This window comes from Syngnathus scovelli, chromosome 1 (assembly GCF_024217435.2).
Source record: "Syngnathus scovelli strain Florida chromosome 1, RoL_Ssco_1.2, whole genome shotgun sequence".
Lineage (NCBI taxonomy): Eukaryota > Metazoa > Chordata > Actinopteri > Syngnathiformes > Syngnathidae > Syngnathus > Syngnathus scovelli.
The window spans coordinates 8,478,485-8,498,958 of NC_090847.1; the positions used below are offsets into that span (position 1 = coordinate 8,478,485).

The following is a 20,474-nucleotide window of genomic DNA, read 5'->3' on the forward strand; positions in this document are numbered from 1 at the left end:
TGACTTGACTTGACTTGACTTGACTTGACTTGACTTGACTTGGGGGGGGGGGTGACATCAGTGCCTCCCCAGTCATGAACCACACCGCACGTCACTGATGAGAACCTGCGTGTAAGAAATGCTCAATAGTATTATATTTTAATACTGTAAATATGATCTCATTTCAAGAAACTGAAAACAAAATCATTAGGGATTAAGTGATTCAACTGTGTCCAATAATAGGCCTTCCCGTGGGTTCTTCTAGTGAATGAGGCATAGATGACGCATTCGTTGTTTTTATGAATAGGCGCTTTTCTGCTCCTACGCTTGTACTGTAATGTGCTGACTCAATTTGGCCAACAGAGGGCGGTTGATATCATGAAGCGGGGTCACCAATCCGGGCGGCTCGATGTGGCACTGATTAGCACGTCCGCCTCGCAGTTAGGAGGATGCCGGGTCGATTCCACCTCTGACCCTCCCTGTGTGGAGTTTGCATGTTCTCCCCGTCCCCGCGTGGGTTTTCTCCGGGCACTCCGGTTCCCTTCCACATCCCAAAAACGTGCTTGGTAGGCCGATTGAGCACTCCAAATTGCCCCTAGGCGTGAGTGCGAGTGCGGATGGTTGTTCGTCTCTCTGTGCCCTGCGATTGGCTGGCAACCAGTTCAGGGTGTCCCCCGTTTCCTGCCCGATAAGTGCTGGGATAGGCTCCAGCACGCCCGCGACCCCCGTGGGGACAAGCAGTATAGAAAATGGTTATGGGCCACCAACCCTTTGGAAATTGAAAGCGACTTCTTGGATACTACTACTACTGATTGAGGTTAAGAGCTGCCAATTTGATGCACACTTCTGAAATAAATGCTCAAAGTACCTTTCTGAATAGTATACGTCATCACCCGTTACGAGAAGACACTAATCATGTGTGATGAGTTGTCAAAATAATTAGGAAACAGATATAGTAAATATCAATAAGCAGCATTGTTTCGAACTCTGCCAGTGTTTACGTCTTTGATTAATAACTTTGAGATGTATAGATATATACAGACAGATCTCAGTTCCTACATTGGAAATGACGTAAAATGGGACGTGTCGTAAAATCAAAAATATTCGAATGAAATACATAAAAATGTACAACAAACAAAAATACAGCACAATAATGAATGATTGTTCCTTTATGTGTCAACTTGTCAGGGTTGCCCTCCCATAAAGCAAATATTGAACAAAACCTTCGCAGTCAGGAGTCAAATTATAAACATTCCTTTTATTTATCTGGCAAAATAACAAAAATGGAAGCATTTGGAGTCAACACCAGGAAATACAAAAATATAGATGAAATGATTTATTTCCTCTTTCTCCAAATTATATTATTTGGATCATCAAATGATCAAATGATGTTGACTATATACTGTATACTAGGACATCTTTTTCACATAGGTGTAAATTTAGGTTCAACATCCCGCTACCCAATGAATTGGTTCAGGATGCAGCAACTTTCTCTCATGTGGAAAATCACTCCACTCTCCCCCTCCTAATTTACTTATTAGTACAGCTCTGGAAAAAATTAAGTGACCACTGCAAAATTATCACTTTTTGCTACTCATAGGTAAATTTGAGTGAAATGAATATTTGTTTTATGTAAACTACTAATAACTCCCAAATTCAAAATCCAAATATTCATTTTGAGCTGTGATTCTTTTGTACTCTTGTACAAAGGCTCTCTCAGGGTATGAGACAAATCTCTGATTAAAAAGTTCAAACTACATTGTGTGACCGTGGCTTGATTTCTTTTTAATCAGTACAGTCAAGGACATTTGCATTTAATCTTTTATATTGGTTGACGTATTTTGAAAAAAAAATATTTAGGCACTATTTTCACGCAAACGTATTTACAGTGCAGTAAATGTTTGTCATTGTGGTTGTAGCTGAAGAGCCCCGTATGCATGCATTGGTGTGGCACTTGCTTGGTGTAAAAAGTTTGAGTACCACTAATTTATAGAATTTATTTGCAGAAAATGAAACAAAAAAATAAGAAAATAACCAGTGTTTCTTTGGTCTCTTAATTTTTCCTCCAGAGCTGCATTTTTTCACAATAATTTCTCTTCTAATTCACCCCCCCCCCCCCCCCACCCCCCCACCCCCCACACAAGTCACTCTCTGGCGTGCGGAGAGTCCCAAACAGAAAGTGAAGGTCTAATCCTGCAGTCCGGTCACGCGCTTGGATGGGGGCACTAGGTGGTCGGGCAGCGTGGCGGGCAGCTCGTGGCCCTCCAGCTTGACTTTGATAAGGTGGTTGGCCAGAGCGAACTCCTCGTTGTCAAGGAGGCCGTCTCTGTCCACGTCTGCCAGCTTCCAGATCTTTCCCAGCACCGTGTTGGGCAGTTTGGACTTGAGCATCTCCTTCTTGGCGGCGGCGCCAGAAACTTTGCCATTGATGGGCGAGAGCGTGTAAAAGATCTCGTCGTATGAGGGCTTGTCGCGGTTCACCACCCACTCCAGGTCGTCGATGCCCTCGCCGGCCCCCTCGCCGTAACCGTGGCCGAAGGGGCCGCTCATGGTTCCCTCAAAGGCACCGCCCTTGACTGAGTTGCTGGGCAGCGCCGCCTCCTCCTGGCGCACCAAGGCCATGAGGCGGGCGATGTCGTTGGCCAGCATGTCTTCCACCGCTTCCAGCAGCTTGGGCTTCATAGCGGCAAACTTGGAGAAGTCCTGAGCATTGAGCATCTCCTAAAAACAGAAAACAGGAATTGGGGATAGAAATAGATTGGTCTTTCAGTGGTAGAGCACAAGCAGGATTTCCTGGCAAACCAGGAAAAATAAATTTGGTCCACATCCTGGAGGGCAATGTCGGGAAAGAGGTGAAGATGACCGGGTACGATTCCAGTCAAACCTCGGTTCACAAACAAATTCTGTGCCGCTATGTGAGCGGTTTTAGCATCCATGCACAATGCTCTCTTGTTTCTCTCATCAAAAATATTTTAATAATATTGAAAAATCAATTAACAGGTGAGTAAGCTCAAAAAAGTTTGATTGTTTTTCTCCATGTTGCTCCAAAATTGTGTTCAAGTACAGGTCAGTAAAGATGTTAAAATCAGTATCGAGCAGTCTCACACACTATATGGTTATCCGTCATTTCCACCTTACCTGCATCTTAGCAAGGTTGGGGAAGTCTCCAGGTGAGATTTGGTGCTCCTTCTCCACCTTCAAGTAGATCTCGCCCAAGTTGGCAATCAGCTCTTTCTTCTTCGAGTCCTTTCCAAACACACTCGGCATTTCCTTCTTGAGTGAGCAGATAATGTAGGCGTGAACCTAAAAATAATTTTTAAAAAAATCACATATTGTCACCGTAATGTCCCGTAACATTGTCTTTGAGTTATACACACTATTTACTAATTTTAAGTGTCAAATCTATTAATTCTCTTGAACACACGAGGTTATATTTGAGTGCGCCTTTTCATTAAAAAAAAACTTGTAATGCGTTGGCACAGAGTCAGAAGTCAGCCTCAAAGTACCTAAGCATGCACCGATTCATTTCTGCCTATTGAAACTTGCCGGTTAGCTTCTCGTTCTCTTTGTTCCACCAGCACACCCTCAACCCGTGGAGCCTATCATTTTTTTTAATTTTAATTTCCTGAAAAGTAGTCAATGTATATGTAATAATTCCGCCTGAAAGCGACCATGTTTTCTTCATAGACAGGTAAAACAGAAAGAGTATGGCTACAACAGTGGGGAGATCCCCTACATGAGTCGTATCAAAAATTCTGACAATATCATTTAATCACACATTTATTATTGTGGGTAATTTGGACAAATGTATTAATTGACAAAACAAAACAAAATGTCAGTCGCCGGGTTTACGTGCAAACTCTGTCGTTCCGGTCAAAAATCCGCGGTCAAATATTTACATGCCGTGATTAAGTCCTTTCTGCAGTTTACATGCGCCACTACATTTTAATCTGAACAACGACTTGACATGCACAGATGTTATATATTACTTGGCTTAATTAGTGCCACTGGATTCGGCTAATTGTGGGCAAGAGACTGAGTACACTTTACTTGTCATGTGACCGCATAGGGGCGTGAAGTGATTTTGAAAGCCTTAACCTTTGCGAGACGCGCTCGCTTGATGAGGTCATTGAGTTTTCGTAAAGCAGCGTTGCGGGGCAAGGACTGGATGTCCGTGAAGAGGTCCTGCTCCTCGGCCTCAAATAACTTCCTGTTGTCCGGTACCAGCAGGGGTTGGGCCCAAAACGAGCCGATGTACACACGCACCACCTGGGGGGAGGTGGCGACACGTTGACACATGAGCAGGCTCACTCGCATCAGTGACAGTGATGACACAGCAATGTGGGTTGAAAGAATAAACAGACAGTAAAAGTGCATTTGTGAAATGTAAACAGCCGCATGAGGTATGGTGTGAGGAAAGAAAAAACAGTGAGACACTTCAAATCCTTTAACGCACATTCTTGCAGGCTGCAAAGTCAGTGAATAATTGTCCACATGACCCTGTAGGATCCATTTATGACTTTTATCCAAGTTCAAACATTAACTTGGCGAGAGTATGTCATGTGGCACCAAACGTTTTATTCCACAAATACAAAATTGGCCAAAATGCCGTGTTAAGCGATGTTATTGTTACAAAAAAGTTGACTTGCCTTTTTCTTTTAATTAACATTTAAACTGCTATACAAGCGCTGGGCCGAAGATCCGTACTGAGCTGGGGAAATAAATAAATATGCAGCTCCTTCCTCATGGAAACAGGTAAAAATGAAGACTCTGATTCTCATTGAACACTTTCAACCTGAAACCAGTCACCTAATATGACAAGTTGATACCAAGGAACACGGCTGATTGTTGTGTTAAGAGATTGCATGCATTTGGCTCGTCCTGTTAAACCTGTTTTATGGGTTCGTTGTCCGTCTTGAACGGAAAAGTAGTTAAAAAAAAAAATCTTGACTTAATAAATGGTTAAATAAAAAATGTCAATGGGAATTATGTATAATATTCTGATGAGATTTTTTTTGGGGGGGGGGAGACTACGAGAATTCATTAGTCATCAATCACCCAACAAAAAGGAGCAATAATAAATATGATACATGGAAGTAATGTACAAAAAACAAAGCAGTCTATAATAATGTCTAAATACTGTATATGTGGCAAATACTGATTGATGTATGCAGCCTCGTATAAAGTATCTGAAGCGGAGCAAATGTTAACACTAATAATTCACAATCGGTTGTGTGTACCTCAGGCGTGTTGATGATTTTTCCCAGGGACCACATCAGTGCACCGTAGACCCTCATCAGCTGCTGGGTGCTGATCTGGTCGGCCTTGTTCAGAACCACGCGCATTTTGTCCTCGTGGTTTTTGAGCGCGCGGATCACCTCGGAGAACTCGTCGGAGATGTCCAGCTTGTGGGCGTCGAACAGCAGGATGATGCGGTCCACGCGCTCCGCAAACCATTCCAACACGGCGGCAAAGTCGTACCCTGCAGGCGGGAGGAACACGTGGTGGTGAGGAGTCCACGTTTATTTTTCATGCCCTGTTGTGTGATTTTGTGCCACAATTCTTTTACGTGCACACACATGGCTTGTAGCCAACTGTGTTTTCACATCCGCTTCCACGGAGGAACTAATACAGGAAAATTTGGTTCTTTGCTCAAGCGTTTTGACACTTAGTAGTACATCCAGAAGTTTCATTACCTCAAAATGAGAGTTCATGCATTCTTTCCAAGCACATGAATTAAGTCAATTACAATACACCATCAAGAGAAACTATATACATGGAAGAATTTACAGATGTCGATGATAAGAATTTTGTTTACTGCATACACAATACGCATTTATGAGTGGACATATGAGCATCAGTGTTAATGTATATGCAGTATAAGTAAGTCAAGTGAGTTTTGTGCTACTATTGTTTCGGTTGAATCTTAGACAACAGACTGATAAAATCAAGTTAACAGCTCGCTAGTTTTCTACAGTAGGTGAATTCTCTAAACTTTCAAACTAACAAATGTCATCTTTGTTTATATTTAAAGACCAGGTGAAGAGAGTTCCCAAGGTCAGCAGCACCTCAAAGTGAACTGAATATTTAAATCAGTTTTAAATTGATCTCTTACAAGCCATCGGATTGTTTTAAAAGGCCATCGCTGATATTAAATGACGAATATTGGGGCTGATAATCGATATGTCCCTATTCAACATTTTAAATGTTTGTAATTTCTACATATTAATTGGTTGTCATACCAGTTAAGAATGTAAACAAGTTACTTTAAAAAAAAATCAATTTGAAAGGCTAACTCTGGAAGGAATTATTTGCAGTTCAACCGTTTTACATTTGACTCAAAACACAAACATAGAGCTCGACCAGTCTTCAAAAACTGACAATGTCCGTCCGACCTCAGCGGTTCCACTGAATCCTTATCTTTATTGACGAGAACTGGGTGGGAAGAATTACAGAATAGATTTGATTGAAGGCGTGTCATCGGATCTCTGCGAATTTATCTCACTGGGGCCCGATCTGCAATCAGCATCACATATCTGCTGTGCACGCATTCCTTCCTACCCTTTGTTTGCGTCGGCGCATGTGCGCGTAAAGGCAGAGGAGAGAGCGCGGCACTGGACAGGCGGAGGCCGGGAGGGAAAGAATGAGATAACAGGGGCCATTAAAGAACTAAAGGAGCCAGCGACAGTGAGTGAGGGCACGTGAAAATACATTTCCCTGTCTGTGCGCCTAGCATGTGTGAGAAGAGAGAGGAGGACATGTTTCAAGATCCCTTTGGGAGACCGCGGAGGACATTTTGCTCATTCTATCTGCTTTCTATTTTCTCAACACGTCAGGAAAAGCAGGCCTGAGCGACAGCTGCACAAGCATGAGGCTCACTTATAGCCAGCCCGCATGGACAACTGCTGTTCCCTTAACATACGACGACTACACGCAGGGATGCATAAGCGCAACATGCCGACCAGCTTTATAGGGAAAGAAAGCGGGCACTCTCACAGTCAAAGCAAACATAGGTGTGTGGGAGAATGCATTTGGGAGAATTAAGTTACTCCTTGCATCAAATCAGACCCATCAGATTCCGGAACAGACACAAAATAGTTTCCAGCCCACTCAAAATTGTTGATGATGCTGTTGTCGGATGCACGGCAGACGAGAGAGCCAGTCATGTTGGCAAGGCCGACTTTCCCGGAAAAAAATACAAGTTATGTGGTACCTCCCCCAACTGTTGATTGAAATTAAAATCAAAGTGCGAGCCCATGAGCACCTTGTCAATTTAAGGTGACAGCGGCGGTGCATAAAGGCCTTCTTGGATTTCTTAAAACCGCTGGATTATTCTGCTTCATTCTTCTTCCACAAAATCAATATTAATCAAACCATGGCTTTAAAAAACAAAAAGTAAAAAAACAAGTGAGTTTTATAAGAAGCTCAGTAAAATACTTTGTCACACAATTGAACTGTTCGCCTCTGCGTTGAACTTGTGACTAAACCGAAAGCTATGAAATCAATTTGACAGTTTTGGCTCGGCCAAATCACAACAGCAATTGACATTAGTAATTTCACCATTTTATGATTTACTAGATAACACTGAACCCCATTTCTTGACCACACCAAAAACAACATTATATCATGATTTTTGTGCTTTGATACGTTTTCAATTCTTTCAAGGAGCCAGTGACAGGATGCCTCGTTGGACCTAAATTGCTGTCTTAAGCTTTTCGAGTCCTGCAGACATTCCACCCAGCAACTGTCACTTTGACGGGGCTCCATAAAAACCCACTGCCCTCACTGTTTAACCACCATGTATACAAAATATGCGCTGCACATTGTACACACTGTATATACTAGCTGTGTGCTAATGCTCCATTACAGGGCAACAATATTAGCTTTGAGCAAGTGCTGGTACGCAAACTTCCTGTTTGGTGCCTGCTATCTGAATAGTGTTTCAAGTCTATACGCGCTTGTTTGTATATGATACAGTAGAGTACAGCATTGTATCATTGTTTATACACAAACAGGGGAAACTGGTGTGTTTAGACTAGTGTACCGCACACTCGTAGAAAGTGCATAAAAGGTTTCTCTTTTGGTAGAGTCAAGGTCACCTGAATAGGCATCACAAATTCTGTACATTTAAAACGCTATTGGTAAGAATTGTTTTTGTTCCGTTTGTTTGCATGGCCCTTTTAAATGTCTCTTTCCTGAACTCCTCGATTCGCTCCAGCTGCAGCTTTTTTCTGCGCTGTGTCATGGGAATAATGGACTCAATAAAAAACAGATTGCATATCAGCGCACTGAGCAAGGCACGAGCACACGGGGGTGCCGACCTTCTTGTGGAAATTCACGATTCTCCGCTTTACTTCCTTTTCTCTGACGACAAAATCCCTCTATCGCTGTGTGTACACTTCCTCTTGTAGCGTGCAGAAAACGGAAGACATTTTTGCAAGTCGAGTCCCACGAAAATTGTGCATGTGGCACTTTTGAAGTGAGAGTGCAGCATGTGAAAAGTGACTAAAAACGGATGCGTGGCATTTCCTCACGTAGTGGTCGAGAACATTTATTTACTGCAGATAGCACTAGCACTGTAATTGGGGGAAAGTATTAAATGAAGCAGGCCTCAAAGGCATTTGGCGGTTAGTTACAGTTTTACTGAAGAGAAAAAACAAGGTAATTTGAGGTGTGGCATTTCATTATTCAACTTTGATAATATTCACTGCGAAATGTGAAACTGTGAAATGACTTGATGATGTCATTAGGATGAACAGAAAGCAAACGTGGAGTGGAAAGAGAGGGCGGCCTTGAAAAATACAAGGTGGAGTGACAGCAAATGAACTAAAAGTATTGGAGATTTTTTTTTCACCTGTTTTGTTGGATTTGGGGCTCAAATTGTTTTACAAGTTGGCAATCATGAATAACTCAAACTGTTTTGAGAGGGAGCACACTTTGGGTCATATTTTCATATTTCAACTTCCTGTTTGCTTATTCATGCATGCATTGGTCTGTGTTGTATTTGTGGGGTGTGGTGAGTAGGAAATGATGCGTATTAGCCAAACCTCGACTGATCCTCTGCTTCTCTCCTGACAGGATTCCGGGAGTGTCGATGATACTGATGCTCTCCAGGACCGGGTTGGGCAACTGGGCACACATGAACCTATTTCGGAGAAAGAGGGGGAGTGGGCATCAAGTACAGTATAAAGAGGAAGAGAAGAAAAAGAAGGAAGTGGAAAAAGAGCATGAGGCAGGATGGAAGAGGTGTGGGAAAAAAAGGTCAGCGTGCACATATATTGAAAAGTAAATAGACAATAATGGAGTTTTGAATAACTCGTTTTCAAACTCAAACATGTGAGGAACGCCTGTCAACACGGTTTAATATTTGTCAAGCTGGATAATATTGGCACAGTTAGAACTTGGGATACAAACCACTTTGACATGAAGAGAATTTCCATTATTTATAGCTTATAGCTTGCAGTCTTTTAAGAGTTCACTACAACTTCACAATATTTTCTAAAACAGGTATAGCCTATTGTGAAAACACCCGTCAGTAAGGCATAAATCAGAAGACAGTAGACCAGATCGACTTATCCTAAGATTATTCATACCCTGGGGCCTGACTGTATATATAATTTTTTTTTACTACTGTTCAGCCCTAGTCAGAAGAGAAGTTATAATACGCACAGGCATATGGGACAAAGTTGTCAAAACAGCCCAGAGATCTTAGAGGTCTTCTCATTCAGTCAAACTGAAGCAACAATAAAAAAAAAAAAAAAAAAAAAATCTCAGAGGCACTAGGTCATGAGACTGAGCAAGAAGCCTTGCTTTCACATTCATACCGAAAACACACAAAGGCATGAGCGCACACACACTCGCACCACAAACTCCAACAGAGGTCTCATACCACACAATGAAAATGGGAAAATCCAAAGAGGAATGAAAACTGAGCATGTGACATACATATGCTCTGCCGCTGTAATGCTACGCTGTTTGTTCTAGATAAGAAACACGCAGGATTTTTCCGCCCATCAGTCATTACTGCCGGCATACTTTGGAATTTTGGCTCAGGGCTTTCCATTTAGCTGTCAATCCCAATAGTTTCCACACAGAGCATGTCTGAAAAAATGAAGGGATGAGGTGGAATTCTATGAACGGCGAGCCACGGGCTCCCTGCAACTGTGCGAGATGCGTCACTCTTTACTTATGTACCAAGTGGGTGCAAGAACCTGCAGCTGCACATCTTTGCTAAAATAACACCAAGGGTTAATATCCATGTCCTGTGACTTAAGGTGAGGTTCATGCCTCACTTCTTGACCTTTGACCTTCCACTTACTTCCTGTTGACAAAGAGGAAATGGGTGTGGAGGCAGCCATCTTGAGGTACAGAATAGAAATTTGTATCATGTTTCTAGGGTCCAATCGTCTGCATGTGAGCATCTAACCATATATTTACTGACATTTGCGTCTACCTAGTATGTAGAGGAGCCCCGCTGCAAATTTGTCTCTCCACTGTTTCCAACTTTGTTTGAGGCTGTGCGTGCGTCAGATTCAGGAAAAGCGCAGAGTCAGTGTCCTGGAATTAAAGGCCAGGAGAAGGGCAGGGCGAAGCCAGACCGGTCGGTGCGAAACTTGGAGTTTGCTGAGTCAGCTTTTACTGATAGCGCCTCAATTTGCAGCCCCCGGCTGACTATGTAACTACAAAGGCAGGAGGCCAAGCAATTGAAGCTTCTGTGTAAACGGCTGAGAGGCATTTAGTAGTGTCAAAGGGCTCAAAAGAAGGGGAAAGAAAAAAGACAGCCGTTGTTACCTTTGGAGTTTGAAGGAGTGAGGATCATATGACTAACTTGTGTTTCCATTCTTTATGAATAACAGTTCATGTCAAAGGTGAGCCAGCTAGTTAAAGAGTAATTGACGACTGTTAAACAACGGAACCCTTAAATTAGCATCGTCGCTCATGGACCATATTAACATACAGGAATTAAAATTATTTGAAAACATTCCTCTTCACTTAGCAATAGGCCAAAGCAATTCCCTCTTCGCAGCTACAACGCTTTGTATCAGCCTACACATGGTTGCCAAACAGAGCAAAAAAGAGTTGCAAATTCCATTCAAAGCAAGCCACAGGTCTGTGACACTACAGGACGGCGTCCAAAACGGTGATAAATGATGCAGAGATGGACAATGGCCTTTGTTTACACACACAATCTTATCTGGCTTCCCCTCACATCTGTAATACACTCGGACGGATGAATCGTCCACTGTGAAGTCCGGCACCGCCGCTCTTTTAAAGGTCTTATCTGAGATGCGTTATTTTGTTTATCTGAGCATGACTGATGTTGTTTGGCAGAGTGTGGAAGAAAGGGCAAACAATCTGCAAAATTGCAGGAAGGGACCACAATGGAAAGTGGAAATACTGTCATTGGATTGCTCTTGCTTGTCCTGATATATCAACAACTATGAAGCCGTATTAATTAGCTCTGCCTGATATACTACTTTTAAATAATTAGCCCCAAAGCATGATGCTGCCGCCAACCATGTGTTGTAGTGGGTATGGTGTCCTTTTGGCATTTATGCCAAACATGACTTTGGGAAAAAGTTCAACCTTGGTTTTACTAGACCATGACACACTTTTTACATATGTTTGGGATGAAACCACATTACAAGATTGAGTTGTACACTTTTTGAAATTGTGCAACTAAAGGCTCAAGTGTCTGTATGAATGAGCTTTGACTCACCAACTACCGTCTTTGGGACGCACAGGCTGAGTTAGTCTTGTTCAGAACGTGAAACAATGTCAGCCAATGACACATGTGAACCTTTAACCTGCCGGTACAACTTCATTGCACAAGACCTGCTCACAGTGGCAACAAGAAGGGAGATGGCTTCCCTGCTGCTTGTGATAAGAATGTACAATTTGGAGGTACAAAACGTAAGAATCTATTGCTTGGAAACATCACCTACAAGTCTGCCTTCAGTCAAGGGGCCACTTGACAAATGTGTCAGTGTCTAAGCCAGGTGTTCAAACTGTATGTGGGTGGAATGATACCTGACATGTTGACTGAAAAGTGGAAGGAAAATCGACCTACGTTACTTTGCCGTACATACAGGGAAATTCCTTCCATTCTATAATATTGTATATTCTCAATAGGGTCATGGGTCAGCAGCAACTTATTCCAGCTGACTTTGGGTGAGAGGAAGGACGCATTCTGGCTAACAACAATTCCAATTTACACCTACGAGCTATTCAGTATTCAGTCTTCAACTAACACGAGAGGCATGTTTTACTATGTATAGGATGAGAACATGCAAACCCCAAACGGGAAGACAGTTATGGTTCGAATCCAGAATCCCAGAACTGAGAGGCAGACTTATTAAGCTATTGCCACAAAACAGTTTGGGAAGTGATGAAAGTGGGAAATTCACACAAACGTGACACAGCTTACAACATTGTGTAATAGCCTGTAGCTGACTGAAAAAGAGTGAAAAGGGCGTGTATGGGGGTTGGGGGGGGGGCGTGTAGTCTTCATTGACGATACACGATAATACTTCAGTATTTTATTATTTGGATTTGATCAGTTTTTGAAACTTGTGAGTAGATCTGTACCTGTTTAGGAAGGCGTTCCCAAATGCGTTGAGTTTGCGGAATGGCTTCTTCGGGTCGACTACGAGCGCGTTACCCGGGATCACCCCGTCCTGATCACCGTGCATCACCGCGATAAACGAGTCTGTGGTCGGCTCGGGCCCGATGCGCATTCCGGGGAAGTCCTGCTCCATGAGGTGGCGAATGAAAGTGGTTTTGCCGGTGGAGTACTGTCCCACCAGCAGCACCATGGGCTTGTTGTCGAAATCGGCATCTTCGAGGGCAGGAGAGTGGAAGTCGTGGAATCGATACGTGTCCTCCAGAGGGAACAGTTTGGTCCGGTAAAGCTGCCGTAGCCCGTCCGCCACGTTCTGAAACAGCTCGGGGTCCTTTTTTAAGGTTTTCCTAAACATAGTGTATGAAAGTTATTGACACAGCTGTGTCAGAATCCCCCTTGGACGTAAACCTGGAGTAACGATGAGGCTGTTTCGCAGCGCCTTGCGGGTTGACCGTCGGAATAAAGCAATGGCTGGGCGAGGTCTGGCAAGTTTTTGTCCCCACCCTCCGCGTAGCTAGCAAGCCATACAGCGCCACACGCTCCTCGGAGGACGAGTCACTCTTCGAACAGACACCAATTTAAATTTCTAGGATGTTTTTTAAAAAAAAACATACCTTTAGTTGAGAATTATATCGTAGTATTAATAGATTTTTTGTCGCTCGTTATTGCGAATAAGGTCAATAACTTAGAAGGTTTTTTTGTGACGTTCGGGTCACCTGACCTTGTACGGAAAGCGAAAGTGACCATTTGACATTCTCATGTTACAATCGAAAATAATGGTCATGGAAGATCTACTTACAATTTTTTGCATGGGGGGAGATATTAACCACAGACTTGGGCTGTGTCAAAATGTGCACACTATTTCCTTTATCGTTTTTCAGGGGTTACGCCATTTTTTGGTGGGTGTCCGAATATCCAGAGATTAAATTGATCCATTTGTGGGCACTCAAAATTACCCACGATGCACTTAGAAAAGTAGTGATAATCGAAGTAGTGATAATCGATATTCACTCAAAAGTTTATTATAGACCACAACGCATGGAAAACAACATGCGTGAATATCAAAGCAGTAAATAATTTCATTTAATTGAAAAGATGTACAAGAAACTCAAGAAACTCTCTTCTCAAGGTTTCTCATTTCCCCGAGCTGGAGTTTTGCGTTTTTCCTTGCCCTCTTGGGAGTTTGAGATCAGGGTATGTTTGAGAATATTTGCCATTTCTCACATGTCCTGAGTGTTGTTAGTCACCTAAATGTTGAACAGAGGCTGTGATTTATCGAAGTCAAATTCCTTGTTTGGCACGCTCAAACATGGCGAATAAAAACTCTTGAATCTAAAAATTTCAGCTCGTGACGTATTTTATAATTGTAACTTTTTTTTGTCTTAGGTGCTACCGCTCCACACGCACGCATGCAAGAAATCTGAGGCAGACGCGAAGCACCTGTTTCACCATATAAATGAACAACAAAAAGGAGAAAATGCATATTCAATGTGTTTTATTGACAGAACACGAACAAAATACAACAAATGTAATATTTAGGATGTAGCCTAGTATGTAGGGGTTTGGGATGATAAGAGGTGACCCGCCACAGATAACAGCAGCTCCACTGGAAGCCCAAGTTTTCCCATATGGAGATGCTGTTACAGCTGGTGAGACCCATAACAGAGGAGCACAGCTGTCAGGCAGAACTTGTGAAAAAGTGAATCTGATATAACAATCATTCCATTGAGACAATGGGAGGAAAAATGCATCAGGTATTGGGAATAACAACTACACATTTTATCAAGGGTCATGTGGTTCCCATTTTCATGATTACGTTAGAATTTTCACAGCAAGAGTTACACACAGGACATGACACACAACATATAAATGTCTAAATTTTAAATTGGGAAATCCCAACATGTCTTGTGATGAGCCTCAGCTTCTTGTTTGAGTAATAACTTCCAGGCAGAAAACTGCCCACACGTGAAATAGTGCTGCCCTCTTTTGGTCACAGTGCGCTGACTGAAGAAATGATTTACGGATAATATCACAGCACTCAAATGATAACCCGTCTCACGCGTAATAAACCTAAAGTCAAGAACCATAGTGTCCTTGGATTTTACCCCCACTGACATTACATGTTTAATCTTATGACACCAATAAAATGAGGGATAAGAAGACAAGGGAGTGATCAAATGTAACATGTAATAAATGTTTTACATGTCAGAAATGTTTTACACAGTGAACACAGGTGTATGATGACTGGAGTTATGTTTCAGTTCACTATGTAAATCCTTTCTGAACAGTTTTGTAGAATTTCAGTAACATGAATAGGATTTGACCTTTAACCCCATCCTCCAATGGAAAAAAACAGGGCAATAAAAATAATTCAAGTTGCACATTCACCCTCGTTTCCTTCATTTTGTTGTTTTATAACAAAACTTACCTGTTATTTTTTTAGCGTTGGCGCAGTTGAGTTGATTAAATTACTTACATTTACTATTGACTATTGAAAAATACTTACCCCTGTTTATGGACAAATATCATGGCAGCAGGGATTTTGAGAAGTTAAGCAACTTGTTCCCTTGTCCGGCATTTAATACATTACTCAATGGTGCTTGTGAAGTTGGTCCACAACGTCTTCGTAAGAGTTGATAATGCGCGACAGAATTCATGAAGCTCATCTCAGGGTATGTAAACTACATTACATAATACATACAAATACACCGGCTACAGTATAGGCTACAGTTTACATTTTGCAGCTCAATAAGAAAATTAACCGAATATTTAAAATATATTTCATGTGAATGCATAAGAAGTCCATACTTACAGACTAAAACAAGGAGCCTGCCGTAAGTCAAATAAACAAAAAAGGTAACAAATAAAATTATTACATTGATAAAGTCACTAAGAGTGACTACCACATGGTACAGCTGCGGAAAACGGTCCTGAAGAAAGGTGACAAAGAAGAAAAAAGAAAATGCTTGCGCATGGACTGGCTGTTCCTTAAGACAGCAAGGTGGGTGAGAAAGAAATTAATCATTACAATTACTGTAAATATGTAACAGACCCACCCTGCCCATAAAGTCAAAAAGCAAATGTCATTGTGGTCATTGTGTTTGTGCACTAACAAACACGCAATGTGATTAACAGAGAGAGAGAGAGAGAGAGAGAGAGAGAGAGAGAGAGAGAGAGAAGAGAGAGAGAGAGAGAGAGAGAGAGAGAGAGAGAGAGAGAGAGGAAGAGAAAGACCAGGCATGCAGCTTGAAGCACTTTTAGGATCATTGCTCATTATTTATTACATATCAGTAATTGTAATGAATTGATTGAGCCAGTTAAATGGAGCAACGACAAAACATAATACAGAATGTTTAGCATTTGCATGTATGGTGACACCAAAATTATGCTTTAAAATGGGGTTCATTGATTACCAGTGGGGAGACGAATGTTTGTGGGTTTTATCCGAAATAAAACACCTTAAAAGATTATAAAATAACCTGAATTTATCATAATTGTTTTTTATTCAACCTTTAATTAACAAGGTCAGCATAAACAACATTCATTTACAATGGCATCATTCTAGATGAGAAATGCAACCCAAATATTTATTTGTATTATGTATTTTGTTGGTGTCAAGAACGTTCATTGCCTTCGCAAATACTCCATTGTGTTTTTTTTTTTACTTTGAAGTTCAGAACCAGGCCTTCCATCCAGCAGGCCTGCAGTTAGGGGTGGGGTGACATGTTACCTTTGTGATGTCATGCTGTCTTTGTTGCTTTGAATATTTTTTATTTATTTATTTATTTATTGCTTGCTTGCTTGCTATAGCTGTTATAGACACACACACATACACACACACACACACACACACACACACACACACACACACACACACACACACACACACACACACACACACACACACACACACGCACACACACACACACACCTCTCTGTCTCTGTCTCTCTCTCTCAATTGCCTATTTTCGCTCGGCAATTGTGGTACAAAAAAGACAACGTTAGTGTAAAAACGTCCTGACTGAGAACGGATTATTGCGTGTTCAATTATTTCTAATGGGGAAAATCGCTTCGGAATTCAACGGTTGCGCTTCTCCGAGGTTCTATTGTATTCTCCGTCGTAAGTTTTGACCATCGTGGGCTTCCGTACCGGAGCACTGAAAGCGTGAGTAAGCTAACTCTTTTCGTTATTCACTTGTCGATGCAATAGGGGAATTAAAATAGAATAGGTGTGTGTGTGTGTTTTAACCATAAACAAGTATTGAATTAGAAATATCTTACGTGACGCTCAGATTTGTTTATTTGATCGCTGCTTTTTGGTCGCCTCTTGTATGGAAACGCTCACGTTAGCTTGGGCTCTTTGAATCCTAGCCACATCAATGCTAATTTAAGTGCCGTCTGTTATTGTGTAAGGCAGCCACGCTCAATCACGCTGTGGTAAGATAATACTCATCTTTGTAAGCTTTGTATGCGGCTTGTATCATCAGTTTTCAAGTTTGTTTTGAACTGAATTCCCGAGCTTCAGTTAAAAGTCGTATTCGTTGAGTTGGTCCGGCTGCATTTATTGATGACGTGACTTCCGTCAATGTGAGAGCATAAGAGAAAGTGAGTAAAGAGATGAAAATGTTGTGTCTTTCAGCTGGAAATGGCAGACTTAACAACGCTTGAGAGCCTTTTGGAGATGGGCTTTGACCGGAACAGGGCGTGAGTGACAGTGGAGATTTCTTACATTGCTTTTCTAAAGGTTAACTGAAAGAAGAAATGCTTATTTTGTCCTGTCTTTTCAGAGAGAGGGCTGTGGCCAGTACCGGGAACCAGGGGATCGAACAAGCAATGGACTGGTGAGTCGCAAACACACACAAGTCACAAAATGTGCAAAGTGATGGCTATTTTCATGCGTGCTTTCTTCAGGTTAATGGAGCATGAGAACGACACGGACATTGATGAGCCATATAAGCCTTCTGTTCTGGCAGCACCGGATGATGACCAGACCGGCACGCAAGACGCTTCGCTCGGGGGTACAGCCGGAGGTGCGTGGAAGTTGAAAACACAAATATAAATGGCCACTTGCATATTCTGGTTCCAGTTGTTGAATGTGAGCAACATGCAAAACTACAAGGCATTGTGGTATGTTCAACTTTCATTGTTTTGCCTTTTTCTTCATGTATGTATTGTCGTCTCTCAGTTGCGAGCGGAGAAGGCACACAGGTTGGTGATGCTGACAAAAAGGCCATGACAGAGGAGGAGAAACAGCAGCAAGTCAAAAGGTCAGAGTTCACAGCAGGGTTATAACAGTTTTGGATTGTTCTTTATAGTGCAGTTAGTTTTTAAAGCTGTTTTCTCTTTTTATTCGTTTTAGTGGTTGTTTTTTAGGTATATGGTATTTGTATGTATGAGAGAAAAGTCCAAGTATTGTGTCATAAAATCTCAAAAAATTATCAACAATGGATTATTGGTCAGGCCGATAAAACTGGCCAATATTTTCCTTTTTAAGTATAAGAACCTTGGTTCTAACATGTATTTACAACGGATTATTTGTCAGGCCGATAGAACTGGCCAATATTTTCCCTTTTAAGTATAAGAACCTTAGTTCTAACATGGACAGGAGTGACATTTTTTCATGCTTAATACAAATCACTATGGATGGCCATAAACTTAGCATATGATTTGCTTGCCTTTACTTTCCCAGCAATTCAATATCACCAGGAAGCGTTTTGTTTTCAATGTAGCCTCTCTCAAACTGATACCCGCTGCCTGTGTGCGTCAGACTGGAGGAGCTGATGCGACTGAAGCAGGCGGAGCGGCGAGAGCGTGAGCGTGCTGAAGAGCTGGAGAAGGAAAAGCAGCGGAGGAAGCAGGGCCAAGAGCTTCAGCAGATTCGCAACAAGCTGCACGACGACGACATGAAGAAGTTGGCTGAGCTGCGGCAAAGAGAGAAGATGGAGGACAAGATGGCCAGGTAAGATCCCTGTCAACGTTTTGGAGGAGGAAATAATGATGTCATGTTGATTGACTTCGGTTTTTCACCGCTAGGCAAAGGGTTAAAGAAAAGATAGCAAGAGACAGGGAGGAGAGAGCGCAAAAGGTAGTTGACTCTGCATTTTCTCTATGGCAAAGCCAACAATCATGACTGGAATTTTTCTTGCCTTGTTGACCAAAGTTTGGAGGTGGAGGAACCTCAAGCACAAGTATGTCTTCAGTCCAGCCCAGCCCAGTGTCACCCACCGGTCAGGGCCCGCCCCCAACCAAGAGAGAGTACGATGAGTCCAGGATACAGGTCACTATTTGAATTTGGTTTGGTGCTTGATCCTTCATGGAATACATTTCCTGGTTCAAATTGAAATTTAAAATAGTCCTCTTTCTCACAATGTTCACTTTTTGACATCACGAGACTGGTTCTTAAGTTTTCAAAGGCATTGAATCCATGAATCTAAGACAAAAGCCTGGAATTAAAATATCTTTAGTCAATTTTAAAATAATGTTAACACATAATCAGGATTTTATTAATGTAAATATCATGGGCAGCTGCATACTCGCAGTTCAACACCAGTACGTTCACCTATCAATTACTTTTTTTTCCCGCTACCAATATTTCAACATCTCCAAAAAATTTTGATTCCTGCGTCAGTCCACTGTAGTCTCAAATGTCAAAATATATTTCTTAAAAACATATTGCATTTTGCACCCTTTATTTTTAGAAAAGCAAGTTGACTTTTCCGCTTGTCCCGTGTTAACAACAGGTACGCCTGCTGGATGGATCCACCCTCACAGCAGTGTTTAAGGCCCAAGAGCCTCTGGCGGCAGTGCACGTTTACGTGCAGGTGAATGGCAACACGCCAGAGGGTCAGGACTTTACGCTGCTGTCCCCTTATCCTCGTCACGTTTACACTGATCTGGACATGGAGAAGCCCCTCAAAGAGCTAGGTGAGAGACATTAAGCTGTTCAGCTGCATGTTATACACTTCTGGCCAACTTTGCTGTTTCTAATCCATTTCCCCTTGATTCATCCGTGTTTAGGTTTGGTGCCTTCCGCTGTGCTGGTCGTTACCAAAAAGTGAGTTAAGGAGGAGCATTCTGCTCCTTGAGCCTACCTCACCACCTCCACTACATTTATGTAAGACTGGACCAGACACCATGGCTTTAGTGTCATTTTATCAGATAGTCAACTGGACTAATAATGAAGGTTGAAGTTACATGATCACTCATAATATCCGCTAACAGCTCAAAAAAAAAATGGTTGTGTGGCTGGTTGATTTCACTGGATGTTTGTTTTGAATGCAGTGACTAAAGATGTATATAGTAAATCTAGTAGGCATCTGATTGGTGTCAATAAGATCAACACAGAAGACAAAAGTTTAACGGGAGTCCTCCCTAATCAACCTAATTGAAAAATCCATTTGCCTTTTTAAAAGGGCATTAAATCGAATTCACAATTTACTGATTTTGTGAGATTCTACTCTGCCAGTTTTTATAAGTCAGAATATAGCTTGTATGTCTGCATAATTGACTTCAAGAATTGACTTTCAATAAAGCTGACTTGGAGAATTGCTGTAGTGCTCATTTTATGTGTTGGAAAAAGGTAGGTGAAGCACATCACATACATGCAATTTTTTTTTTTTTTCTACAAGCCACAAATCACTACATGTAGACGAGGTTGAACGTGTCTCTGCCTCAAATGGAGCGTTTTAAGATCCAAACACGTATATGCAGACAAAATATTTTATGTACATCAAGGGACAAAAGTGTTGCAGGACTGTTCAAAAATCCTATGTAATAGATGGCTTGGATAGATTATAAAATAACTTTCAAACAAAACAAAGTTCATGGACAAATACAAAAATAATTCTGTCTAAAACAGCGCAACAAGGTCTAA

At 41.8% G+C, this 20,474-nt stretch overlaps 2 protein-coding genes across 6 annotated transcripts; one reads left to right on the forward strand and one right to left on the reverse strand.

The window, feature by feature from the left end:
• Positions 1–1,217: 1,217 nt before the first annotated feature.
• On the reverse strand, positions 1,218–13,292 carry ehd1a (EH-domain containing 1a). Its single transcript, XM_049746415.2, has 6 exons — positions 12,568–13,292; positions 9,027–9,124; positions 5,220–5,461; positions 4,078–4,248; positions 3,118–3,282; positions 1,218–2,700 (listed from the first exon to the last, which is right to left on the reverse strand). Exons 1-6 carry the CDS (start codon positions 12,954–12,956, stop codon positions 2,167–2,169), a joined length of 1,599 nt encoding a protein of 532 aa, XP_049602372.1. The 5' UTR covers positions 12,957–13,292; the 3' UTR covers positions 1,218–2,166.
• A 919-nt stretch (positions 13,293–14,211) lies between these two features.
• Positions 14,212–20,146, forward strand: ubxn1 (UBX domain protein 1). 5 transcript variants are annotated; one of them, XM_049746569.1, is made up of 10 exons: positions 14,212–14,215; positions 17,241–17,305; positions 17,389–17,442; positions 17,513–17,631; positions 17,787–17,868; positions 18,369–18,560; positions 18,635–18,686; positions 18,762–18,878; positions 19,342–19,525; positions 19,619–20,146. In XM_049746569.1, the coding sequence occupies exons 2-10, from the start codon at positions 17,247–17,249 to the stop codon at positions 19,657–19,659; spliced, it is 900 nt and encodes a 299-aa protein (XP_049602526.1). In that variant the 5' UTR covers positions 14,212–14,215; positions 17,241–17,246; the 3' UTR covers positions 19,660–20,146. The 5 variants fall into 5 exon arrangements, with proteins under 5 accessions (XP_049602526.1, XP_049602511.1, XP_049602495.1 ...); XM_049746554.2 differs by lacking the exon at positions 14,212–14,215 and adding an exon at positions 16,499–16,770; XM_049746538.2 differs by lacking the exon at positions 14,212–14,215 and adding an exon at positions 16,499–16,766.
• The last annotated feature ends 328 nt before the right edge of the window (positions 20,147–20,474 follow it).

Excerpts from the sequence above, each read along its gene's own strand:
- ehd1a (XM_049746415.2), bottom strand. The coding sequence starts at position 12,956 with ATGTTTAGGAAAACCTTAAAAAAGGACCCCGAGCTGTTTCAGAACGTG. Across the intron at positions 9,125-12,567 it reads GGGAACGCCTTCCTAAACAG|GTTCATGTGTGCCCAGTTGC; the intron begins GTACAGATCTAC and ends TCTCCGAAATAG. Across the intron at positions 3,283-4,077 it reads AGCGAGCGCGTCTCGCAAAG|GTTCACGCCTACATTATCTG; the intron begins GTTAAGGCTTTC and ends AATTATTTTTAG.
- ubxn1 (XM_049746569.1), top strand. The coding sequence starts at position 17,247 with ATGGCAGACTTAACAACGCTTGAGAGCCTTTTGGAGATGGGCTTTGAC. Across the intron at positions 17,869-18,368 it reads AAACAGCAGCAAGTCAAAAG|ACTGGAGGAGCTGATGCGAC; the intron begins GTCAGAGTTCAC and ends TGTGTGCGTCAG. Across the intron at positions 18,561-18,634 it reads ATGGAGGACAAGATGGCCAG|GCAAAGGGTTAAAGAAAAGA; the intron begins GTAAGATCCCTG and ends TTTCACCGCTAG.